Source organism: Typha latifolia, chromosome 7 (genome assembly GCF_019914945.1).
Source record: "Typha latifolia isolate L0001 chromosome 7, TyphaL0001v2, whole genome shotgun sequence".
Classification (NCBI taxonomy): Eukaryota; Viridiplantae; Streptophyta; class Magnoliopsida; order Poales; family Typhaceae; genus Typha; species Typha latifolia.
Genome location: NC_133092.1, coordinates 11,156,351 through 11,184,230, shown reverse-complemented (window position 1 = coordinate 11,184,230; position 27,880 = coordinate 11,156,351). Strand labels below are relative to the sequence as shown.

Here is a 27,880-nt window from a genome sequence, read left to right as displayed (position 1 = left end):
AGCCTCCTTCCCAGATGTGGTTGTTATTAAATTCTGCCTCTCTCTCTCTCTTTCTCTCTCCCCACGGGAAGGAGGAGAAAAGAATCGGAAGAGAGAAAAAGAAATCCATGGCGTCGAGAGTGACATTTCGTCCCGAGGTGTTCCTCCGCCTCTCTCCTCCGAGGAGTAGTAAGAGGAAAGCTGGATCTTTCAAAGTTTCAATGGCTTCCTCCATCTCGACCAAGTGAGATCCTTTCCTTCTAACTCCTCCTCTCCCCAAGGGTATGGGGCCTTTGGATTCTCGTGGATTCATCAAAACATGGTGTTATTTCCTTTATTTCCTGCTCTTTGCTAGATTGCTGCTTGGTTTTTGGTTTGATTTGATATTCTGGGTCGAATTTTGTGATGTTTCGTCGATTTCGTGATTTGGGTTTGTTTTTAAATCGTTGTTCTTGAAAATTGTGAAAAGCTGGCATCTTTTATTCGTTCCTATACTTACTGTTATCAAATGACTCATTTTTCTTTATAATAATTACAGTTAGAAGTTGAGATGTTTATGTAGTTCTCGATAGTGGATTGCATGGGGTTTTTTCCCCCTGGTATTGCTTGAATCAGTCTGAGCTGTCGGGTTATTTTATTTCCATTTTTCTGCTAAGTTGGATATTTGTAATTTTATTGTGCATTTTTTGATTTGAATCTTCATACTTTCAATCTTTCATAGAACCGGTACTGTCATGTTCACTTTTTTAATTGTGTCGGTTTACGAAGCATTTATACAATTTTATTGCATGATAGCATTAATGCTGCTTGTCCTTTTCATGTAATTTGACTGGCTCTGATCAGTTGTGAGCAAACTTCTGTGCTCTGATGTATCATTTGTTCGGACTATTCTACTACGTGACGTCTATTTGTATATATTTAATGATCTACTTTTTTTTTTTTGGTTTTGTTTTCCTTGGCTAACGTGTCTATTAGATCCCTATGGTGTTCAAAATTGTCCATTGCATGGCTTATTCTATTCTATATTTAAAGCAAAAATTACTTCCCAACGGACGAAGAAGGTCTAAGAAAAAGATTCTTTTTATCTGGGTGGAGGTTTGGAGGTTTAGAACTTAGTTTTTATAGAACAGTGGTTAGCAGGTTAGTTGCCTGGTGTCCTTCTGATCCTAGAAAACGTTTGAAAAACCCGCATCTGCTAATCCTTGTTTCTTGTCAACACTTACCGTAAAAACGACTAACACCTGTTTCTGTTAAAACTGGATTTTTGAGTTTTGGGAAAACACATTTAAATAAAGTTTTATTTTTAGTTATCTTATCCTCCAAAAGGTGTTTTATACAAAATCTCACTCGTAACCCAACTCTATGAAAAACATAAGTTCTTAAAACTTAAAACACGCAAACTAAACAGCTCTTATGTCTTGAAAATTATGGTTCCCTTGAATGTACATGCTGAAAGTGCTAGTTTTAGTTCTGTAGTTGGCAGGTATACTTTTACCTTTTCTTTTTTCCATCATAGCAATTTGAGATTTTAGGACACAAGGAGGTGAAAACCACATATTGGGAATGCGTTAAAAGATGATGGATTCTTGAATCTTGATATTTTAAAATTTAACATACCTAAGTTACTTAAATTGCATTAAGGGATAGTTATGTTTAACGACTTTGTTACATTCCATTGTCCATACTAGTGTGTTTTCCATTTTATCTGCTTGTTGCGATGCATTCAATAAATTGCATATATATAATGATGTCTTTGCCTTCGAATGCTTAGACATTTCTGCTAGTGCATGTTAATCTCGTACTAGTGATTACATTGTCCACATAGTGATGTTTGAGACATAGCTGTAAAATCTAGATAACTGAATAAGTTGGGAAATCAGTGCCTATAGGATCCATAGTTTCTTACAAATCACTAATAAATCATTTGATTCATTCTCTATAGCTTAATTTATGATTGATTTTAGCTATCCTGTTAAGATGTCGCCGCAGAATTCATTTAGTTATCATTTTAGAGAACCGTTGATATACAAGGCTATCCAATTTCGTGAATGTCCATAGCCCCACACCTTCTCCAATATGCACACTCATACGTATGGACTGGAACCATGGAAGCATAATGTTGGAAGTCTTTATCATCCCAATGTTGGAACTAGTTTCGTTTCTTCTTACGATAGATCCAGCAAATATACATCATGGGCTGAAAACTGGATATTTATACTGTAGAAGAAGCAACTTCTTTGGTTATTTCACTCAACTGTCATGATTATGTAGAGGTTTTTTTTCTCAATTGGACAACATTTGTTAGTTGCATGTAAATTAATAGAAGGCTTTGCATTTTTTCCTCTGATGTCTTTCACTGCTTACTACTCACATATATGTATAATAGGCTGCCTTCACCTCATCCAACAGTTCTCTTGCATTTCACAATATATGTTTGAACTATGATCAAATTTTTAGATAGAATACTCATTTTTATATTTAGGGATCTTGTAGTTCTTATACTTTTGTATTTTTTGTGGTAAGCTACTGTTGGTACTCTTTAGCATATACATTGATTTGTCTTATGCTCTCAAGCTAGTCCTTGGACATTTCTTACCAGGCCCTTTCCCAACAATATAAGATCGGATGGAGCTCAATCTGTATATTAGTAATTGTCAGTTCTTTATGATTGTATGTCAACTTTACTTGGCATCATTTGTCAGCATATTGATGATAAATTTCAGGTCAAAGCAAACTTAGAGAATAGTGGGATTCATTTTAAAAGTTATATTGCTGGTTGGCATGTGGAGAAATCCCTCTAGAAAGTTTTCTAGACATGGAATAGTCTAAATGAGCAAGGTTGCCAACTTTTTGATTTAGGATTTCTTTTTATCTGGAGGTGCAACCAACCCAAAAATGAAATGAACAATTTGATCAACATGAAAAAGTGAATTTCCACTTAGATTAACCAAGGAAAATGGAAAATCAGTTCAGGTAACTTTCTTCTTTTTCAGTCATGTTACATCCTAAGCAGGATTTAAGACTTTTACCAATATCTGGTTAGAGAAAACAAGACAATTTTATGGAAATTCTGAGAATAATAGACTTTCAAAATGATTAATTTGAATCAAACTTGATGACTTGGTAGGTATTTCCATCTTACTCATTTCTTTATGCTTCTGAAGAAAATATCATAATATCTGTCTTTTCCTAGGAAGGTTTATCTCCCTTTTACTGAAATTCTGACATCATGATTTGTTGTTAAGTGCTTCCTATATTTGTCTTTTCATTTGTATAATGCATCTAGTTCTTTCTTCCATGTTTATGTTGATTCTGCCTGTCGTCACCCATCCCCATATCATATGCTTCCCAACTTCCTCTGCTTCTTTCTCATTTTTTATGCGTATGTAGCAAGTATACTAACCCTTAGCTTTTGAGAAGTAAGATGACGAAAGACTGGCGTATCCTGATGTTTCAACTGCTTGCCATATGCAATGGTTTTGTTTTCTTCCAGAAATTGCTCTAACTTGTTTCTTAGTGGATACTATTGGAATCTGGTAAACTAAGTAGTTAATAGGGAAACTTGAAGATCAGTGGCATTCTTTGTGCTGCACTAAATCCTTTAGGGCATTAGTTTTATATAACCTGCCATTAATGGGAAGAAATTGAGATTGTACTTCTTAAAAATATAATTATACAGTAGATGAGTACGAAAATATGAAAATTCTAAAAACCACATGATTAGTACTCAAAAGGTCCATGTGCTTCAAGTAGGAACGTCTTAATATCAAGAATCTATATTTCATTTTTTTTTGCATTTTCATTTTTTTGCATTTTCATTTTGTTGTTGTCACTTAAACAGTTAAACATGAGGTGATTATTGACATTTTTGGATGCACTAACTGTTTTCCTTTTCATGTTCAAAATTTTTCCTAGACATCTGTCGAATCATTTACACCAAAGTGAGTTTAATCCTTTGCTTAGAGGGAGTGTCCATCTTTCTGTGGCTAAAGAAGTCAGTATTTCATTTTTTTTGCATGTGGAAGAATCTAAAGCCTATTGTAGTTGACTCAGATTGATAATAGTCTTACTCTTTTAATAACTTATTGAAAGAAAGGAAGTTGAGCATATATCTGTTGTTGCAATTTGCATGCATATGTTAAGCTGAGCTGGAAGAAGTTACTATGGCATGCTGTCCTTTTCGGGCTATAATTATTTCATCTCTCATTTTTCTAATGTTGGCAGCAAATAAGTTCTTATTAAAGATGGCAGTAATTCCTTTTTGTGATCAGATAGATAGAACGTGATAGATTTTCTAGAAACATTTCTTTGATACTTCTTTTTTTGAGATGTCTTTTCGCATAAAAGGAAGCAAGATAAAAATAGCTATTATTCTTTTTCCATGTATCATTCATAGTATAGTCACTATGCCTACAAGTTTTTTTTAGTATTATACTCCTTGTGAGCTGTGCTGTTCAAAATGCTGGTACTTTCTTTCAGAACTTCATCTGATACATAAGTGAATCCCGCTGAGAATTCTCTTATCATCTGAGATACACATATACTCATCATGCATGAAGAATAAAAATTTAAAGTTCGATAGTCTTCTAGCAATATGATGTGTTAAAAGTCTTCTGTATATCTCTGGAGATTTAGTAATAAAAACATATTCTAAGTAGATCTACAATATTGTTGCAGGGTTGAGACTCCTAAAAGACCTTTTAATCCTCCACATGAGGTGCATGTTCAAGTCACTCATTCAATGCAACCTCAGAAGATCGAGATCTTTAAGTCACTGGAGGACTGGGCAGAAGATAATATCTTGGTGCATCTGAAGCCAGTTGAGAAGTGCTGGCAGCCACAGGATTATCTGCCAGATCCTTCATCAGAGGCATTTGATGAAGAAGTCAAGGAACTGAGGGAGCGCGCAAAGGAGATTCCTGATGATTACCTTGTTTGCTTGGTCGGAGACATGATTACTGAAGAAGCTCTTCCGACATATCAAACAATGCTTAACACCCTTGATGGTGTCCGAGATGAAACCGGTGCAAGCCTTACTTCATGGGCTGTTTGGACGAGGGCATGGACTGCAGAAGAGAACAGACATGGGGACCTTTTGAACAAGTATCTGTACCTGACAGGAAGAGTAGACATGAGACAAATTGAGAAAACTATTCAGTATCTGATTGGTTCAGGAATGGTAATGTTTCCTTTTCTCACCAACTGATATTTATTCATTTCTTCACTGAACTTTTATTTTCTTTTGACCTCAAATTTCTTTAAGTGACAGTGTGTAGATTGCCTGAAGGCAGTCTTTATTGTCCAATTGACTGGAAGAAATTTCTGGCAACAGCAGAATCCTAAAAATAAAAGCAGATTTTACTTTCCTAGGTCAATTTGCATAAAAGATTCTTTTGGTACTTTCAATTTTTTTAAGCTTATATTTTCATCTTCTGCTTTATTGTAGTTAGTACTTGGTAATTACTGTTTTTCTAATTACTACTATTATTGTTATTACCATTATTTGATGAAGGGTATCTTTTTCTATGCTGGATAGAATCTGCTGACCCAATGGCCAAGCTCCACAACCGTTGGGGTGTTAGCTTAGTCATTAATTCTTCATATTAGGAACCAATCAATAGGATCTATTCTGTTTGGGAAATAAGTAGTGTGAGCATAGAACCTGACATTATAACCTTGTTTTAGTTGTTTGCTGACTTAGGAGACAAAAGGTGCCCTATGTATTGATTTTGAATTTTCAATTTGTTAACCATTACCCCATCAAATTGTTCTTTCAGGACCCTAGGACGGAGAACAACCCTTATCTCGGTTTTATATACACATCATTCCAAGAGCGAGCAACCTTCATCTCGCATGGGAATACTGCCAGGCATGCCAAGGAATACGGTGACCTGAAATTGGCCCAGATATGTGGTATAATCGCGTCCGATGAGAAGCGGCATGAGACTGCATACTCTAAGATAGTGGAGAAGCTATTGGAGATTGACCCAGATGGCACTGTGCTTGCCCTTGCCGACATGATGAAGAAGAAGATATCTATGCCTGCTCATCTGATGTACGATGGCCAAGATGACAATCTCTTCGAGCACTTCTCTTCAGTTGCTCAGCGATTGGGTGTGTATACAGCCAAGGACTACGCCGACATACTTGAATTCCTTGTTGCGAGGTGGAAGGTGGCAGATATAACTGGTCTTTCCAGCGAAGGGAACAAGGCCCAGGATTATGTGTGCACCTTGGCCGCTAGGATCAGGAGGCTGGAAGAGAGAGCTCAAAGCCGTGCGAAGCAAGCTGGTACCTTACCTTTCAGTTGGATATATGGGAGGGAAGTTCAACTCTGAGCATGCCGAGCAGTCATTTTTGAGTTAAATCAAGGCATAAAATTTCGTGCTCTCAGTTTGCAATTTCATAGGTTTTGTAAGAAAATACCATGCTTTTCTCCTTTCGGTTAGTGTTTGTTTGCTTTGTTGGGGCTGATAGTTAAGCAGAGTAGGAACTGCTGTTGAGGTGGGGCTTTAACAGATAGAAAGTTGTCTCCATGTTTCTATGTTATGTACAAGTGCAGTATCTAGCAAAGTGGACTGGATGTGTTAGTCTGTTTTCTTATCCTCTTTGAGAATAATGTGTTGCTCTGTCACTCCTCTCCTCTCGTTGGTGCTTTCATGTGTTTATTAGATTGCTCAAAAATCAAAACACGAGATGGATGTTCTATAACCTGGGAAAGCCAAAGCAGGGATGCTAACGTGTAAATTATTTTGAGGGGTTTTCTTTGCATATCACCACCTAATTTTATGAGAGGGTCTATATGTGAGAGGGTCCATGTGAGTTTCAAGTACAAGGATCTTCCTAAATTTTGCTTTTCGTGTAGAGTGATCAGTAAAGACGAATTTGTCTATTATTCTTCTAGGGATGACCTCCCAATTCAACGGAGGCCAACTCGAGTGCTTTGGGTTTGGTCATAGCTGAAGCTTTGAGTGAGGTAGGTTGGAATAGGAAGATGAGTGTCTTTGGCCCTTGGATGAGGGTGGATCGTGAAAGCCGGCATGTTGGTTGGTGCCTTGCACTTGGGGCTGGAAAGATCGCAACCCAGTATGGGGGGTTCATCATTGACATCCAGGTGAGCACAGATCCTCCTTCGGGTCAATCCTCTCTTGAATAGGAAGTCGGCTTGACACGTGATTTACGTAGGAGGCCCACTAACTCTAAGGTCTCCATGCATTTTGTGTCCGCACACATCTGAGTATGAAGCTTGACTGTTCTGCATCACCTACCCCTTTCGGTGCTCGAGGTTGTCTTGGATTAAAACTATTTCACCTAACTTGGCAAGATCCCTAAGGTAAATCTGAATTGGATTCTCTACTGTCGTGCCCTCTCCCTCTATTTTTCCCTCTATTTTGCATAGTAACTATCATGATAAGGTGTTGTCTCATGATCCGCGTTATAAGAACTGAAAAAAAAAATGATTGAGGAAGAAGAGGGCACACATGTGCTGCACTTGCAAACCCCCTCATTCTTAGTCACGCATTTGAAGTGGCTACGAATTTCTGGCCGCTACGAATCAAAATCTGATTAAAGATTTTGATTAAAACCTAACATATAAATTAAAAACCTCAATCATATCTTATTAACCCACCTTAGCCTCCCATACTTTTTCTATCTTCTCCTTCTTCTTTCATTACCGTCGGAGTTGTTGCTGTGGAATCAAACTGTCGGAGTGCCGCCGGAGCAATCGGAGACCATCACGTGACTCCTCAGTAAGCCCTCTCTCATCCCTCAAAATTAATTTAAGTTTAATGGATTAAAATAGAAATACCTAAATTAGAGGATCACGGCTTCATCAATAATCGAGTTGACCGGCGGCCTCGAGTCGCTGCCACTTGTGCACTAGAGCTCCACATCGATGGCCTCGTGCCATGGTTGCCTTCTAGGAGAGCTCTCGTGGCTCGAATCGCTACTGACCAAGGAATTAGGCTGTTGGTCATTGTTAGTGGCTTCTCTTCCTTCTCATGGAGTCTACGTGGTCGCAAGGAGGGCTTTGACAAGGTCAACAGGCTGCCGGTGATAGTGGTTGCTGGCGCGCTTTTCTCCCTTTCCCTCCCTTTTCCACCCTCTCTCTTCTTTCTCCCTCACTAATCTCATTGGGGAAGGAAAGGTTGGGCTCGGGTTCAAGCCGAGCCAATCCTTTTCTTCTCTCAAGTTTCAAGTTTGGGTCTGCATTGCGAACCCGACCCCACCCTTTAATAATAAGTCATGGGCTACAATCTGACCTACAACCTAGTTCCTTGTTGGCTTCGAGTTGGGCCTTGGCCCAGCCCAATTAGTAAGAGGTGAGAAGGTGAGCTGCGGGCTACAATCCAATGGGTTTTATTCAACACATTGTAACCATTTATTTTTGTTTTAAAAATTCAGAAACTTTATTAGAGAATAATTAAAATTTATGTTATTTCTTTATTATTTAAATGTGGTAATGTTTAGCACGTGGACTAGAGATTAGAGATTCCAATTGTCTTACTTAGACTCAAGTGAGTAGATTCACTCGTATATTTCACATCTTTGATGAGACCACGTAGTTCTCTATATGCAAATTGTTAGTACATTTTTTGTATCCAAAATATAATTAGATTTTCTGTGTACAAATTTATTATTATATTTTCTATGTGCAATTTAATTATTTTGATTCTGTACTAAAAATATATATATATAATTTAGTGCATCGCCATACTTCGGGCAAATTCCAAAATTTTAGTGGGGAAAAATATAACTAGTATTAGTATGATTTAGAGAAGAGTCTCAGTATAGATTGCTTGCGACTTTCCGTTGTGACTCAAATCTAATTGGAAATCTAGGGGAAAGTCGTATTTCAGATCACTGCGATGACTTTCTTAGGTGACTCTGGCGGGATTAGGGAACAATTATATGATAGATCAGAAAAAAACTTTCTAGGGTGACTCTAACATCTCTCAACGGTTAGTAGAAAAGACAGGGGTATGTCGATCATATAGTGATACCTTTTGATGACCTTAACTAGATCAAATATGAGTAAAAGACATGAGCGTCATCTTGATGTGACTTCTAGTTGATATAGATCCACAGGGTATAGATCCATTGAGAAAAATGACATTGTTATTTTTTAGAAAGATTTTAATATATTAAAACTGAGCAAGATTACAAATTATGACTCTTTATTGTTATTATTATCATTATTTTAAGAGCATGCTTATTAGAAATTGCCATTTTATATTGTTGAACTTGGGTTTTATTTAACACTATAAATTTTAGAATTATTTGGTTTCGAGTAGATTTCACTCATTGAGCTATAATTGTTGCTCATTAATTTTTTTTTTCTCTTCTAATATTTTAGGTAATGGTAACCATGGCAATTGAGTGACATGCACTGGGACCCTACCTCCACTTAAGACTTACCCATTTACCTTTCCATTATTTTGGTCTTATTTTTTAGATTATTTATTAATTTAACTTCGTTTAGAGACACAATAATAATGACATTATTTTATTTTTATTGTAATTAGTTTATATCAAATAAAATAAATTCTCTTCTTTTATTTATTCTTGCCATTGTGCATTTAGGAAGTATTAGTAAGACTTTGTGTATCTCAAGCGTATTGAGGTACATGGCCGGTCATGATTTCGATTTCGGGTTGTGATACACGTCCCTCAGATTTGATGAAAGATAAAGGTGTGGCAGTGACTCCTTCAAGTCTTGTGCTTACATAGATCTTAGTCAGTGAGCTAACTTCCTTAGTTACTTAAGCGTGGATTGGTAAGTTTTCCGTATCCATGGCAAACCCAAGTGTCCCTCTTTCCATTGTTCCTATCATTAATGGGGATGAAGCATGTAAGCATGGTTCTATCTCTACCTTGACTCCTGATTTGGGGTTCTCTCATTACCCTCTTTTGGTTATTGTTTCTTTTACACAGACTCTCGAGAGGTGGATGCCATGGAGATGAATTTTTCTCTAGATCCTCTATTGCTCTCCAGTTTTCATAGTCCATATCTACTCGTAGTTGTAGTAGAAGGAGTGTTGAGTAGTAGTTCATCGTCAGATATTCTAATGGATGGTCATGATCTTCTTACTTTAGATATCAAAATTGTGTTTATTATGAATGATGTGCCCATACTGGAAGCCTCTCTAGTTTCCTCCGCTTCCCTTTCCAAGAATGAGTGGGAGGCCTAAAGCGATGCTAGTGCAAAGTAGGGTTCCACACGGCCGGCAATGGTGGCAATAGGCTTGCCTAGCTCAAGCTCGGTTCAACCCTACCCTAAGGTCATAACACTGGATAGGTTGGCTAGGTCCTTGTGGGAAAGAAGAGACTTAGATAAGGGTATACATCGATGTAAGATCTTGTTGCTACTTGAGGAAAGAGCGCTTGGGGTTAGAGACCTTAGTGCTTCATGCCTTAGTCTTGTTGTCCTGGGGGCCTTTGACCTTTTGAGTAAGGTTGACAAGCCTTGGGTTCAACTAATAGTGTGCAAGTACGGCTGCCCTAACCCTTAAGGTAGAATCAAGGCTCCTGCTAGAAAATTTGTTTTTTTTAAACACTATCATAATGTGCTCTATGTTATTAAAGATGGGGACTTCAAGAGTATTCGGGATGGGGCCTCAACTAGTATTTTATTAGATCCCTATTGTCTTAAGCCCATTTTTGTGAATGTTTCAGTCAATTTGACTTTAAGAAGTTTAAGTATCTTATTTCTAATCAATCTTGGAATTGGAACCATATTTACAGTCTCTTTGGTCTTGTTTTGGGTGCTAGTATTTGTGCTTCATGTTCTCTTATAACTCTTATTTTGATTTTTAGGCTCTTATAGGCCGGCACACATCTAGCTCAGTTTCTAAATTCCCATTATAGAATCACCAAGTTGAGTCCACTTAGAATGGTTGGCATGCCCGTTGGGGGCTGCCCGTTGTATCGTAAATTAAATTATTTCTTTAGAAAATCACGTGGAATTGCTTATATCATAAATATTAGTTGCACTTCATTGGTCTTGCTCAAAATGAGTTTTGTGAGCAACGCTTTACTGAGTATGAAATAATTCCTTATATTCTTTTACACTACTTTTTTGCTAATGAATTTTTATGCTAAAAGTTTATAACAGAGATAGAATTCTTAATTTGACAATTTTAAAGATATGAAAAATAAAGGACCAAAAAGTTAAAGTCAAAACTCAAATTTGAATTAGTTTAGAAAAGCTAAATCCTACTAGATTTAGAAAAACCAAATAAGAATTATATTTGTAAAATGAAACCAAATAAGAAATCCTAATTCTACTATAATAATAAAAACCGGACTCAAGTTGATGTGGGGGAAATCCGAGTAAGAGTAGATAATCAAAAGTCGAGTACGAGTAAGAAAAATAAAGCACGACAAATACACTATGACATTTTTTTTAAACATGAAACACATCTCTCACATTAAAAAAAGCCACAAAGTCGCCCAATTTGATCGAACTTATTTCACTAAGCAATAATAAGATAACTTATTTATAACATTTCTACACACTCCAATACCTTAGTGTTTAGGTAATCTCTTAAACAGAAATATCTTGACTAATTATTCTTGTAAAAATGATTGTCTTTTTTTGGTAAGCACCATAATTATTAACCTCAAACATAATATGTCAATGTGGTGGTAGATGATGATGAAGATGATGCTAATTCATCTCATCTGGTACTATTTATGATAGCAACTGTAGCTCTTGCTCTTAGACATATGATAATGACACTCCTTATAATTCAAAAATTTAAGCTCCCATGTATTGGATGCCTTATTCTAAGCCTTTGGATCACTTATATAGAAGAGGACATTAGTATTTCATACTGGGAGAATCTATCAAAGAAAACTCAAAATTTGGATAAGTTTTTGGATTTTTTGTTTATATTATGCATGTGCTATTGGACGCTATAAATTCTATACGAATGCCACTTAAATTTCTTAAGTGATGTATGCCAATTGTCTAGATTATAATACATCATAAATATTTAGTGTTTTGTATTTATGAATTTGCCATTATAAAATTTGCTCTAATAAGTATTTTTTTCGAGATGGAATTGGATGTCTATTTGAGCAACAAAGACTGTTGGTTTGAAGGTGATTGGATTCGAAAAGGTTTCATTCTTTTAAGAGAACCATAAATCATGTTTTTTTTTTCTAATTGCCTATAGTTTTTGGTTTTTATGGAAAAGTAAGAATGTTAAATGTTCCAACATAAAGATGGTAAGTGTAACCAAATTTTTTAGAAGGCTTTGACCGTGATGTTTGAAGCTTGTCTGAACCTTGTCTTGTGGACTTCGTTGCTGTCCTATAGGGTTGGTAGTGTGGTTGGTGAAACACCCACATCCAAAAATCACGTGTTCTTTACATGGAAAAATTTCATGTGACTCTCACATGACATATTAGTATAATAATCTCACAAAATATCTAAGATAGATATAAAATACTGTAATAATTCAGCAAATAATTCAAAATTACAATTATCATAGGGCCTCAACAAATCTCTAGGAATACAAGTCCATACACAAACTTAAAACATAATAACTCTTGTAGGGACTAAAGTCCAACTAGAAAGAAAAGAATAAACAACCCTAATAAGAAAATAAATCCGCTACTCCTCAATATCTACGTCCTCCGTATTTAACTCTAAAATATTTTCACCAAAATGGTGGTGAGCACATGGCTTAGCAAGTATAATTCAATAGTAATATATGAATAATGTATTGCATGCCCATAATTATCAACATATTAAGGTAAATGTATATAATGTAATTTTTAATAAACTTTTATTTACTTATAACACAAATAAGTGTATACTACCATAATAACTCAATGTGTTAAACTCTACATAGCAACCATGTCAATACTGTCATATTCAATATAACAAACATAATAAGAGGATAACTAATAAGAGATAATATCACCTGTATATACTTAGCGATGCTGCATATTACCAATTGTCTATGACTATTAGACTAAGGACCCCAATCATAGGCCAATCATCATCAACATTGTCACCGCTCTAATAAATCATTGCACAGGGCAGAATCATTATTTGTAGCCGAATCATCGCATATAGCAGAATCATAACATATAACGAGCAAGAGCTCACAGCTTAATAGATGTCCCGACCCTACGTTATCTAGTATCGCTAGAGTTATAATCCCTACCTCTCAAACATCTTTCTACTATCATTCTAGATTAGTCTCCAAATAAGACAGTGCATTCACCTGAATGCTCCAGCAACTAATGACCTCAGGTGTAGATTGCTAATATGGTAATACTATATAATACACTTTATCTTTTACCCCCCGAGCTAAGTGGGTGAGAGGGGCACTCCCTAGTTGAGACTAGACTAACAATTATACGTGCATGTGGTGCCATGTCTTCTATTATTTTATTACATCATGATCATTAAGATAACATGTATCATAACTAAGCATGGAGTACATCATGATCATTAAGATAACATGTTATTCGTAAACTAACATAGAATCTAACTCTCCTAAAATATCTTTGGAATCTATCTTACTCTCCTAAACAATTGGGCTCTTCCTGAATCTCGAGATCCCCCTCATACAATAATGGGTCTGGGTATTGGATTGAGGGTTTCAATTTGGCCGTCAGCACTCTGGTGATTCACGACCCTCATCAAGTCCTTCGGTGGCATGAAATAGAGAAAAAAAAGAAAGAGTAAGGAAAGAGAGAAGAGAAAGGGACTGCGAAAAGAAGAGGTCGTAGGGGTTTGGATTTTCATAGGGATGAGAGGGGAGGTGGCGGAGTGTAGTTATGCTCCACTCCAGTGACTTTCTCTCCCACCTCTTGCAACTAACTGCGAGAGGTGTGGGGAGGAGAGAATGAGTAAGCGCATGTGACAAGCGCGTGCGCAATGATTAGATTGCACGCGCATTTTGTGTGCACTTAATTTTTTTTGTGGGTGTTACAGTTGGGGTGCTCTTATTGCCCCAATTTACAAGCTGAACGTGGATGGAGCTTAGTCGCCAATCTCGAATTGTGTTGAGATTAGTTACCTTTTTCTTGATGCTATGAGATCTCCCATTCTTGCCGATGCAACTTACTCTACTTGTTATAGTGCCTTTCAATATGAGTTTGAGGCAATCTTTGAAGCTTTGAGGGCGTGGGACCATTATTTCTTCAACTTTTTTTTTATAGAATCTAATTCTAAATCTTTAGTGGACATACTTGGCAACAAATATTCATGCTATTATTATCGCCACCTTTTGATTTGATATCAAAAGTTCTATATCTTTATTTTTCTCATGTATGTAGGGAGGCTAATCAGGCTGCATGTTGGTTAGTGTCATGATCCGAAATCGAAATCATGATTGACCATGTACACAAAGCCCTAATAAGACAAGAAATTTAATATGAATAATTATCCCAATAACTATAATCTAACAATAATGAAAATGACCAAATGCCAACTCTAATATGACTTCAATCAACTGAAATAATATATAATTTAGAACATAAAAACTAATACAACTGAAAGATAAAAGAGTAAATCCTAAGTGGAAGTAAAAGTCTCGGTGTATTTCGCTTGATCGCCATGTTGATCGGTACCTGAAATGTTAGAAGAGAGATTTTATAAGCCAACAACTATAGTTTAGTGAGTAGAATTCACTCATTGTTTATGACCCGTGTAACTTGTTTAATAAATGAGTCGTGTTTATGTTTACAAATTCTAACTCATTTAAGAAACATGTTTGTGTTTGTATTTACGTTATCATAACCCAATTTGATTCGACCTGAACCTAACTAAACCAATATGATTGTCACCCTAGGACAACTCATTTAGCCTATAGACTTGTTCTTATTTTGGTGTAGTAACTAAATAATATTTTACCTTATTCTAGTATACTAATTTAATATTTTCTCTCATCTTATTTCATACAACTTTCTAAAAACCATTATTAATATCCAAGACTACCATTTTACCCTTTGAGATGACGACACTTAATTACTAGTCATATTAACTATAGTTGCTATCTCCTCTCTCTCTCTCTTTTCTCTAAAGGCAGCCCCGCATGCTCGCACAATGTGAGGTAATACCCCAGACACTTGAGTGTGAGGTTAGTTAGGGTTATAAACTTGGATAGTTTGAGGTTATAACCCCGTATACCTGCACATTGCAAGATATTACCCCCACATATCTGAGTGCGGGGTTATAACCTCGCACTATTATAACCCAGTATACTTGTGTAGTGTGAGGTTATATTTCACATACCCGTATAATAGGGAGAAATTTTTTTAAATATTATTTCCTATGGCTCAATGATATTTTCATCATTTGGTTTAAGACATCACTAACCCCAATACGCATACTATCGTAGTGCGAAGTTATAACCCAGTATACTTGTGTAGTGTTGGGGTTATATTTCACATACCCGCATAATAGGAAATTTATTTTAAATATTATTTCCTATAGCTCAAGGATATTTTCATCATTTGGTTTAAGACATCACTAATTCCCAATACTTTCATATACATTTTATATTACATTAAATATAATTATTATTTCTTATACTAATATTGAACTAAATACTAGAATAAGTTATACTAATATTAGCTATCTTTTTGTAGTATTAAAAATTAGAGTTACGACGGGGCATAGTGTTTGAAGGCCTATCTCTAAAACCCTCTCCTTTCTCATATCAAGAAGCAGAGAGAAGGAAAATGGAGGTATAACGAACCTAATCCTCTCTCATGGAGTTCACCGTCCTCTCCTCTCTCAACCATCCTCTTTCTCTCCCGTCCACCTCCTCTCGCCTGTACCTTCGCTCTCCCCTCCTCTTCCCAAGTCCCCGCTGTCGCCATTTCCTCACCACTTCCTCTTACTCCAAACCCCACCACGTTCGCTTCCCACCACTCAATTCCTCCCCTCCACTTCCCCGAAATCCCCAATCCTCCGAAAGGTCCCATTTTGATCCACCAATTCTAAACACTATTCTCGATCACGCCCGAAAGCCGCTCTCTTTGGTGCTTTTCTGCATCGCCATCGGTTTCCTTCCAAACCCGCTTGCCAAATTCCATGCCATTGCCGCCCCAGCTGCTGTCGCGACGAGAGGCGATGTGGAATCCGAGAAAGGTCAGGCCTTGACGGACCACGAGTTCTCCGTCTACACACGGAGGCTTCTTGCGGCTGTCTCGGTCCTCCTGGAGAGGATAAATGAGGTGAAGGACTCGAAAGGGGATATGGATAGTGTTAGGGCGGCTTTGAAGGATTTAAAGGAGAGGAGGAGGGAGATCCAAGAGGAGGTTTTGGGTAATTTGAACGCGGAGCTGAGGGAATTGAGGAAGGAGAAGGAGGAGCTGATTAAGCGTTCTGGGGAGGTCCTGGACGCAGCTTTTGCAACAAGGAAGGAGCGAGACAGGCTGTTGAAGAGCGAATCCGTGGGCGATGAAGTGAGGGAGAGCGTGGAGAGATTGGAGAGCAGGTTGAGTGCCGCAGAGGAGGAGTACAATGGGTTGTGGGAGAAGGTTGGAGAGGTTGAAGATAGAATCTTGAGAAGGGAGACCTTGACGTACAGTATTGCCATCAGGGAGCTTTCGTTCATCGAGAAGGAGAGTGAGCTCTTGGTCGAAAGATTTAGCCGCCAGTTGAAGCAGAAGAGTCTTGAAAGGTATCTTCTTTCTTGGAATTATGCATATGCTTTTGGGGTGGGGAGCTTCGGTACCCACTATTAAATAGTTAACCAAATGCCTCTTATCTCGCTGAACTCTGGTCATAGGGATTTATAAACATTTCCTTATCCAACCTCTTGTTTGGATAAGAGAAAATCCTCAGAGGAGGAACCATGAATAAGTCCACCTTTTTCTTACTCTCTTCCGAGCACTTTGGGTATATGGCCCCAAAAGCTAACTTATTTAGGGTGGTCACTACACTTACTTATTCGACCTCTCCAATCAAATGCCTATTGTGAGTAATGGATACAGCCTAACAAAATGCATGAAAGAGACCCTTCCTAAACATTGTTGCCAATTTTCTTATCCAATTACTAAACAGGTTATAAGTTTTATGATGATACTCTTTCGATGCACCACATTAAGTTTGCTACTTGATACATTATACTTCAGCATGAACTAGGAAATATCACTACTGATATGCAGTTGCTTTCAGAGCAGAGGATTCTTACTATGAGATTTTACTAAGCTTAATTTATATGAATTTTAGATTATCATTTTTCCACATGTTAGACAACTAATTGAGGGGACTTGAGCATATTTCAAGCTCATTTTCTGAGACAAAGATGAAGGTTGAACATATTAGAAACTAATAAGAGCCTGATTTTTGGATTTCTGAGTATTTGCTATATCTTAGCAGTTTACTTTGGAAGTCCGAATACATCAAAGTTCCAAATGCTGTAGGTAAATCATCTATTTGCCTCTGTTCAGACTCTACAGACTACCAAAAAAAAAAAAGAGATTGTCGAACCATAATCTTGAAGCCTTCTTTCTATGTTTGTTGGGTGGAATGATTTCTCTCTCTTTTGTGTGTGTATGGTTCTTGTGGGTGGCACTGCTTACCTTTTTAAAATTTTAATTTAAGGGCATTTGCGTACCCTTTTAGAAGTGCAATGTTGGACTGTACGACTTCTTTCAGTCCATCTTATTATAGTCGAGTTACTCAAGTAGATCAATTGTTCAAACACTCTAGGCTTTTTAGTCATTCCTCAATTTTGAATAAAGACGTTGGCTGGCTAAACTAGTTGAAAGCCCTTTAAGGTCTGCTTTCAAAGATGTAATATCTATTTTTTTTAGCACAAGCATGCCACAACAGTTGAGAACCTACAATAGTGCTTTCAAGCTAAAGTTACCCCTTATACTTTCCTGCTTATGGACACACTTTAAAATTTTAAAATCTGTGTCATTTATAAGATGTTGTTTTAGAAAAGTGGTCTTTGAATCTTTGGTTGATCTTAATTTACAACTATAACCATCGACTGGTTTTATGGCATATTCTGCCAGTTGGCACGCATGTGCTGATTGACACGTGTCTTGTTGGTCATTTATCAGCATTTGGCATGGGGATCCTATCAACGACCCCTCTCTGACCTTCTAAACGCTCACCACTATGGATTAGGTGGGAGGAGGATGGGGGGTTGCAAACATCATGCCATGAGGTGGCAGGTGCCTTTGGTACACCTGACTGCAAAGGTCGTGCAACAAGCACGACAATCCTTCGAAAAAATTACATCGTAACATAACTTGTATACATATGTTGTATATTATTTGGAGTTCAATACCATACTGACTCTTTTAAATCTATGACAATTTGTTATCTTCTCTCTATTATGTCCCTCTACCAATTTACTATAGTATATAAATCATCTTATGAACATCTTACATTATGAACTTTCTTCCATTTTCAAATGAAGATTGTTGCTAATATGGAAAATTCAACATTGAATTGCTGTTTCTAATATAATTTGCTAATTACTTTGAGATAGTTTAATCTTTTATAACATAATTGATAAAATAAGCTGCCTTGCCTTAAAGTAGTGGAGACATAGAATTACTTTTCCCTCTGGCAGTTGTCTTTATTTTTCTTTCTGGAGAAATCTGTTCAATTTCAGTTCTTCACAACTTCCTGTATCATAATGGTTGCAGTAAGCTGAAAAGCACCCCTAGTAGGCTCTCCAGGGATGACATACAAAAAGATCTAGAAGCAGCACAAAATAAATATTGGGAGCAGATGCTACTTCCAGAAGTTCTAGAAGCTGAAGATTTTGAAATTTACTCTGATACCAGCACCAAGAAATTTGCCCTTAACATTAAACAAGCTCTTAAGGCATCTGAAAAGATGCAAAGGAATCTTGAATCTCAGATAAGACAAAAAATGAAAAATTTCGGAGATGAAAAACGTTTTCTTGTGAAGACATCAGAGGAAGAGATGCTAAAGGGATTTCCAGAAGTTGAGCTAAAGTGGAAGTTTGGGGAAAAAGAAGTTGTTGTGCCCAAAGCTGTTAGCCTTCACCTGTTTCATGGATGGAAGAAGTGGCGTGAGGAAGCAAAAGCAAAGTTGAAAAGAGATTTGCTAGAGAATGTGGATCTTGGTAGGGAGTACATGGCTCGTATACAGGTAACGTAAACTGTAACTTGGTCAAATCATGATAAAAGCTGCATTGGAAAACTTTAACAGAGTTGATTATTAATGTCAAGATATATTGACTCCCATGTGAAAATCCTAATTCCTTTGTAACAAGCTTCTGACCAACATCAATATTCTTATGCACAATTATTAGATAATGGGATTTTAAGACTGTCCCAGATAACTGGGTTGGAGAATATTCCACCTTTTCTGACCTTATCTCTTTCTACAGGGCATGCTTTCTCATTCAATCTTTAAATTCTCCAAAAGGCCTCCTTTATTTTAGCTTTTCTCTTAGTATTGTTAATTTGGTAGTTGGAATAAACTTGTACAACTGGTATTACTATAGTTCTCTACATTTTTGTGTACGTTATGCAATCATGCTATCCTTTTGGTAGTTTTTAGGCTGTGGTACGCTGATCGATATGTTTGTTCCAGGACCGAGTTCTTCTTGATAGAGAGAGGGTGATGACTAAAACATGGTACAATGATGAAAGAAATAGATGGGAAATGGACCCAGTTGCTATTCCTTATGCTGTTTCCAGGAAACTAGTTGGAAGTGCTCGAATTAGACATGACTGGGCTGTCATGTACCTTGCACTTAAGGGTGATGATAGAGAATATTTTGTGGATATCAAGGTTGGTCTGGTGCTTTTGTTTTTCCTCATACTTGTTTGTTTCTTTTCTTTATATAGTCAAGATCCTTATCCATACATCTATAATCTAAATACAGGAACTTGACCTACTTTTTGAAGACTTCGGGGGATTTGATGGCCTTTATGTTAAAATGCTGGCATCTGGCATTCCCACTGCTGTTCAACTAATGTGGATTCCTTTCTCTGAGCTAGATATGCGTCAACAACTTCTCTTGATAACAAGACTGTCATCGCAGTGCTTAGTTGGATTTTGGAACTCTATTGTTATATCACATGTAAGGAGATGGGTTTTCACAAAGATAAAGAATATAACAGATGATTTAATGGTTGTGTTTGGTTTTCCTCTTGTGGAGCTTCTCATTCCAAAGAAGGTAATAACTACTAAGAGTGAATAATTACAGTCTTTTATCTTGCCGCTCCTGTTTTCTTCATGTTCTTTATTTGGAAGTTGTCCTTTATCATTTCATTCTTTATGCGGTGCCCCTTTCGAGATCTTGCACTATCTCCTCTTGCTTCTCTTGTTTCAGGTAAGAATGAGCTTAGGAATGGCTTGGCCTGAAGAAGTTTATCAAGCAGTTGGCACGACATGGTACCTTAAATGGCAGTCTGAGGCAGAAATGAATTTTAAATCTAGGAAGACTGACAGTATCCAATGGTACTTTTGGTTTTTAATAAGGAGTGCTGCCTATGGGTTTGTTTTGTTTAATGTTCTCCGTTACATGAGGCGAAAGGTTCCAAAGCTTCTAGGTTATGGACCTTTGCGCAGGGATCCAAACTTGCGGAAATTACGGAGAGTGGTATGCTTTTGTTGTTTTGCTTAATTCTTCATGTGCATTATTTGGATTGTATGTATATTGTTAATTTGTTGGAATATAAAGGATGAAAACCACTGTCCTCTAATAGCTTTAGTTTTTAAAGAAGATGGTGATTGGCTTGTTAACATGGCATCAAATTAGGAATTTCTGAGTTTGAATCTTGCCGATTTATCTATCGATTAAAATGCAAAATCTCCACCCCTTTAATTTAAAATCCACATTTTGCGTCTTTTAAGGTGTCCCAAACCATGTGAGGAGGATTGTTAGAATATAAAGGATGAAAAACACCATCCTCTAACAGCATAAGCTTTTAGAGAATTTGGTGAGTTAACATCTATAATTCTACTTGTATGCCTCTTTTCCCTCCTTGGTCTTGGAAAATGGAAAATATATTGGAATGTGTATTGCATTTTCACTATGCACTGGTATATCTGAGATGTTCAAATCTTCGACATCTCAGAGGTACTTGAACACCTATAAGCCATGTTGCTGATCAATTTCTTCTCTTTCCTTTTATCTTCTGGTGGTGGCAGTACTTTTCTTGTATATATTAAATGGCTGCTTAATTAATAAATACCACCTAAACGGATGTAATTAATTAATGTACAAGTAACCATCTAATCATTTGTTCAGTAGGGTACAGTATATTGAGACCATGTGCATTCCTTTGATGTACTGTGACGCCCCTTAGGCTACCATCTCTTAGCATTGACTGAAGGCTACACATATGAACTGTTAGTTATGCATGGATTCCGAGGTGTGTCGATGCCATTTAAATAATGCTGGAATGTTAAAGAATGGAAGATATTTCTTTAAGCTCAAGGGCAACGTGATATTATTGACAAAGAGAAAATATTATCTTATGGGAGAAAGCAAAGACTGAAGGCTACACATATGAACCGTTAGTTATGCATAGATTCCGAGGTGTGTCGATACCATTTGAATAATGCTGGAATGTTAAAGAATGGAAGATATTTCTTTAAGCTCAAGGGGAACATGATCTTATTGACAAAGAGAAAATATTATCTTATGGGAGAAAGCAAAGAATTGGTCAACAGATATGGAGGACCATATGATTTGCAGAAAACAAATCAACTTGTGATTATGTTTGCTATCTAGTTCATATACTATATAGTAAGAAATCTCTGAACAGTAGTGGTATTTCAACATTTCCAAGAATTTGACAATAATTCCATGAAAGTGCTATTCTGCTTTGCCCTAGCAAGAGGTGGCAAGAATACTGGAGAGGCATTATTCATAGATGCTGATGAGGTATTTTCAGAATTTCTTCTTCAGGAGAAATTTTTTTTCCTTTAAAGAAGACATCAAACTATTCTCCACAAGAGAACCTTGTCATTTGTTAGTTACTTAGATGTATGCAGTTGACAGGAACTGTCTTCTTTGTTATTTTCTTCCAAGGAATCAAAGTGTACCTGGATTACAAACTTTGTCATGTTAAGTTAAAATGCTTGAGTAAAAAGGAAAAGAAGTGCATCTGCAATCAGCTGACATATATATGTTTGGAGTCTTGGATCAGTGTGTAGGTGAGTAAGAATTTTCAGAGGCAAAAGCTAAGAAGTAAATGATTTGTTCAGTTTGGGTATGTAAAAATTCAAATTATCAAGTTTAGTTTTGGATACTTTAGCAGTTTAGCTTGTTCCGTCCATTCTAACATAAAAACCTGTTAGTCATATATAGCTAAGTATTAGAAGATCTTAGCCTATTAATTTTGTAGAGGATAACTACTGTTGTCAACTTGTCATTGCCTGTTCTTGTTCTCCCATCATTTATTTATCCTTCACTATCCAAGACACTGAAGAAACTTGTTTGTGTACATGCAGAGATTTTATTTCAACTATAAGTTATTTAGAAGGATTCGGAGAAAAAAGGAGGGTGTTGATCCAATAAGATCTGCATTTGATCAAATGAAGGTACAATAGTTTAAGAAAAGACAAATTTTATTTTCTCCATCTAATGTCCCAAACTCCTTGGCATGACTTCCTTTTTTGATTAATTTACAGAGAGTAAAGAATCCACCTATACGGCTAGAAGATTTTGCTAGTGTTGACTCTATGAGAGAGGAAATCAATGACATTGTGACTTGCCTACAAAATCCAACTGCTTTCCAGGAAAAAGGAGCTCGAGCACCAAAGGTACACTCATCTTACAAAGTGTACAGTTATTTTATTTTATCATTTTGCAGCTTGATCAGTATATCGAATTTACAACCTTTTCAGGATTTTTCAAGATTTCAGTTGTTAAATTGCAGTTTTCTGTTAAAGGACCAATTCGATAATGTTAAAACATTTCCTTCTTAGACCTTGGCAGCAAAAACACATTATAGTTGCTTAATTTACTTTCATGATGAGCACTGAAACACCGCAGAGCATAAAATGCCAATTTTATTTTTAACTGAATATGTTTTATCCTTCTTACATAACATTCTGAGTGAAGCTGCTATTGATTTCAGAATGCCTGAATCATCTATCTGTTAGTATCACATGTATATTTCTAGATAATCTACTTTTACATTTATTGGTGCAATTTCAATCTTTAATTGCAATTGGATTAAGGTCAACTTCTATGTAGTAGATCTACTTACTATTACAAGTTTACAACAATTAAGCTCCAATTATGTGTTCTTTTTCATAATTTTCCTTGAATTATGTATAATTAAGCTCAATATATAGTGGCAACAGATCATCTTAGGCTCAACATGATTACAATGAAATGAGGGAAGAACTTGAGTCTATAAGTAGCAAGACATCAGGGGACGTGCGCTTATAGAATGATATGAATTCATCATTATGATTGCCATCATATCAATCACACTCATTAGAGTCGTAACACCCTCATATCCATAATCTGCACATGCCTATGGTGTGCCTATGCTGGTGCATGTTGTTTTCGTGCATGTTCAATATCCACATCACATCATAGAAGAATTGTAAAATCTCAATTTGTATGAAAATTATGTGACATATTACAATAAGCAATACTATCAGTGAATGAGTTTTGAAGATTATCGACAGTTTTAACACAACATTCTAGTATTTTTTTTGTGCTGGCAAATGAAGTTTCTGATCTCCCCATTATTTTACGTTCGATTAGGTATTAGTTTTAAATATTGAACTATTATCAATTAATGAATGTTCAATTATATTATGTGTTGAATAATATTTTATTTGACTATTGCTATATCTTTAATAAAATAAATGATTTACAAAATATAATCTAAGGATAAAAAGATTCTAGTGTATGCTTTAATACATATTTTCAAACCAAAACTAAGGATTGACGTGCTGAAGACCCAAAAATATTTCTAAAAACACTAATTTTTTTTATTGTTAAAAGTGTGTCATTGCATGCCAAGGGCAAGCTGGTCAGCATGATCATCACTGGTGTAATGTATTGTAAAAAACATATAGATTCTCATTTCACCAATTTAATGCAACCAATTAATGCAAAACATATTATCAAGCTGAAAGAAACATTGTATAATCCTATGATCATAACGATGGACAAGTTTCTTTAATTTAATAGAGTCACAGCATTATAATATTGTTAATAGTGAATCTGATACAATCATTATTGTACAATCAATAGTGTTGATTGAGGTTCTGTTTTGTATCTCTTAATAAATCATTTTATTATTGAATATTGAAGATAATCCTTGCTATTTTTGAAGTGTAGGGAGTTCTTATTGTTGGTGAGAGAGGAACAGGAAAAACATCCCTTGCACTGGCTATAGCAGCAGAAGCTAAAGTTCCTGTTGTTGAAGTCAAAGCTCGCCAACTAGAAGCTGGGCTATGGGTTGGTCAAAGTGCGTCGAATGTCAGGGAGTTGTTCCAGACAGCAAGGGATTTGGTCATCCTCTTTTCTTAGCTAATATTTCTTGATAGTTTTTTTCCCTCTTTTCCTATTGATTTTAATCTCTCGATGCTTCAGACAAATCTAGTACATGATATTTTCAGATTTTTATTATTACTTGTTCTATTTCTGTCATGCAGGATGTGATATAGTGGGCTTATGAAATTTGTTGTGTTAACCATTTTGCTGTAGTTAATATCATGCCTGCTGTTATTCTTTACAAGTAGGGATGATTAGAAAGTATTTTCCAAAATTAGTGGGATTGGTCCTTTTCTAAGCGGTGAATCTGAAAAGTCTTTAATTGGTCTTTTAAGTTATAATGTTATTTGGTCTTAAAGAGAACCACTTTCCTATTATACTTGATTAAGAGCTGCAAATCTATTTAATCATCATCAGCATGGCGCATCTCAAAGATGAGAAGGCTCTAAAAGAATTGACAAAATCATATGAACGGAGCATTGTTGCAAATTTCCTAACCAAAGCAAAACTAGGCAATAAAGCAACTTGTTATAGAAGCTAGAGGTTTGGTGGCCAGTGGGGCCTGGTTACAGTGATCTTCCTTTTTCGTTGCAGTTTATGCTCATGCAACTCAGGAGGAACCACCCTGCAAAATGTCCTCTTGGAATGGCAATAATCTAGACGAGAGAGAAAGATGAGCCTTTCCAATTAAGAGACACTTTCTATTTCATTATAATGAAAATTTGAAATTGTAACTTCCCAAGCAGTATTGCACTTAAACCTTTTTTCACTCATTTTTACCTTGGGCAACCAATTCATAGAAATTCTGATATATCCTTCTTGAAATGATATATTTCTTAGATTCCTTACAGAAATAATATTAACTAATATTTGCAGGCACCAGTAATAATTTTTGTTGAGGATTTTGATCTGTTTGCGGGCGTCCGAGGGCAATTCATTCACACTAAAAAGCAAGATCATGAGGCATTTATTAATCAACTTCTTGTTGAACTTGATGGGTAATTTTCTTTACTTCCCCTTGTTAGTTATTTCTTTGCCTATTTTTGCAAAGCTGTAATTGTTTGAAATACGATCTACTAGATGTACTGTTTGCTTCACTTTGGTATATATAGGTACAACCGTACAAGTCATGGATTGCATAGCCCTCGGTTATGATGTATGAGATATGATACCAATTGGTCAATCAGCATTCAGCAACCTCATAATGTCCATTTGATTTTCATCTTTCGAGTTTCAATGCCCACTTCTTTGTCAAGGAAAGAAATTTCCATATTTACCAAGATGTAGTTAAATACTTAAATATACTTGAAAGGGCACATCACCATCCATTTAATATGCAAAGATGCTTCAGAGAAGATCAAGAGGATTTACATTTTTACTAGTCATAATCGTGAGATTGACCTAGTTTTAGAGATATGGACATTACATTGGTACATCTAGTCGAAGCAAAAGTTTCTTTACTCATCATTAATTGTTGCCAGGGATTGATAATATCATACCCATATTTACATGAATTGTAAAGTGTGACGATGATAGTTAATCAAATGGTTAATTACATTTTGACCTCCTAAACTATCAGTTTGTATCACTTTCACTCCCTCAAGAGAAATAGTGGGCACATACATCCTCAGAATTATCTAATTATATCATTAAGCCAATAAGCCCCACTTCGTTAGAAATTCTGTTAGAAAAATGTTGTAAAAATTGGCTAGCTAATTAAATGGACAAAAATACCCTTATTTTCTTTCTCCCTCTCCTGTTATAAGTAGATTTTGAAGTAGTTTGAGAAGATCACTTAGAGTTCAATATTTGGAGAAGTTGCTATAGAGACAACTAAAAGAGAAGATGGAAAGATATAGAAGGAAACAAGGGTATTTTTGTCTATTTATTAAGTTAGTAACTTTTAAGATTATTTCTATTGAAAATAAAATATTTATAAAGGGAATTTAGTGATACAATTAGATAATTCAAGAGGTTTATGTATTAAATTTTTTTTTTGAGAAGGTGAAAGCGATACAGAGGGAGCCAAAATGTTATTAATCTTTAATCAAATACAAATATGTGATAAGTGATGAAGTTTGAGAACTATGTTAAAGAAAAACTTTTCTTGCAAATTAAGTAATTTTTCAAACTTAATAGAGGATTAGGTGAGTGTTCAAATATTTTGGAGGAATCAATTTAACCACTTTTGATGAAAGTGAATTGCACTCAAATTTGGCTGTCTTTCTGTGCATATGTAACAATCTGACAAAATGCTGAAGAATGCCCAAGTGAAGAGATGCTGATCTTGAGAGCAATCATGCTCATCGAAAGCGGTTCATTGGATATGAACCTACCCTTCCAATTAGTTTGGAAACCCACTTATTTCTCCAACAAATTTGAAAAATAGCTTTAGTTTGTAGAATTATCAAATAAATACATGATCACCTTTCCGGTGGAAAGCAGATGATTTTATGCAAATATAAACCTTTCTCAAGTTCGACATTAACACTTATTTGCAATTGATTTGTGGTTGGCTGTCATGCTTGTTGGCAATAGATCATCACCTAGTTGCCCTGAAGAGCTCCACTACCTAGAATCCTTTAGTGCTTTTGAGGTATCTAAGTGAGGTCAACGATGGCCATGCTGTGTCAACCAACACGCATTTAACATATTTTTAATAAAAATTTAGAATATTTAGAGATGTTTTTGATTTTAGTTTTAAATATATATGTTAAAACTTATTTTATAGTGTTTTATCTTTATATTATTTTTGTAAATGACTTATTTTATTAAAGATAAAATAATAGTTAAATATAAATATTAGTCGACACATAATATGATTGAATACATTCATTAATACTAATATTAATGATTGAATATTCTATAATATAATAATATTCGATATAAAATATTAATTGATAATAGTTTAATAATTAAAATTAATATTTAGTTGAACATAAAATGACGAGAAGGATCAAAGACTTTATTTGATGATTATTGATAGAAATAGAAAAAAAAGCTCCACATCGGCACGAAGACTGGCACGCACCCATGCCGGATTAGCACAACTCAGCACGCAGCCATGCCAGACTGGCACAGCTTGGCATGTAGCCATGCCAGTCGACACGGCTCGACATGGAGTGTGCCATTGGTGGTGTCCTAGGTGCTGTGCCACCACCGGCACCACCATCCTTGAGTGAGGTATTTGCTCGAATACCTAGAAGCAACGAGCGTCATGCCATTGGCATGGGCTGTCTCGACTATGGCTCATGGGAGATGCCATGCGAGCGTAGCACACATTGACATACCATTGGCATAATAAAATGGTCTCGGGGCACTATAAAATAGCTATTTAGGCCTTTTTCAGCTTAAAAATATCTTTTAATGAATACAAGGAAAGTCTTTAGTCCTACATATTGGTGAAAATGTCAAATTATATGAAGAGTCTTTAGTCCTACATATTGGTGAAAATGTCA

At 36.0% G+C, this 27,880-nt stretch overlaps 2 protein-coding genes across 2 annotated transcripts in view; both read left to right on the top strand.

The window, feature by feature from the left end:
- Positions 1–27: 27 nt before the first annotated feature.
- LOC140792196 (stearoyl-[acyl-carrier-protein] 9-desaturase, chloroplastic-like) lies at positions 28–6,613 on the top strand. The gene is made up of 3 exons (XM_073143046.1): positions 28–223; positions 4,657–5,158; positions 5,757–6,613. Exons 1-3 carry the CDS (start codon positions 108–110, stop codon positions 6,315–6,317), a joined length of 1,179 nt encoding a protein of 392 aa, XP_072999147.1. The 5' UTR covers positions 28–107; the 3' UTR covers positions 6,318–6,613.
- Positions 6,614–15,598: 8,985 nt separating this feature from the next.
- LOC140792134 (probable inactive ATP-dependent zinc metalloprotease FTSHI 5, chloroplastic) overlaps positions 15,599–27,880 on the top strand; it is a 35,753-nt gene continuing 23,471 nt past the window's right edge. The window contains exons 1-9 of the mRNA XM_073142975.1: positions 15,599–16,634; positions 18,622–19,093; positions 19,541–19,741; positions 19,836–20,129; positions 20,286–20,555; positions 22,415–22,504; positions 22,595–22,726; positions 24,267–24,440; positions 25,299–25,420. Of these exons, the coding sequence (XP_072999076.1) occupies positions 15,718–16,634; positions 18,622–19,093; positions 19,541–19,741; positions 19,836–20,129; positions 20,286–20,555; positions 22,415–22,504; positions 22,595–22,726; positions 24,267–24,440; positions 25,299–25,420 (2,672 nt within the window). The 5' untranslated portion in view covers positions 15,599–15,717. The remainder of the gene's footprint in view (positions 16,635–18,621; positions 19,094–19,540; positions 19,742–19,835; positions 20,130–20,285; positions 20,556–22,414; positions 22,505–22,594; positions 22,727–24,266; positions 24,441–25,298; positions 25,421–27,880) is intronic.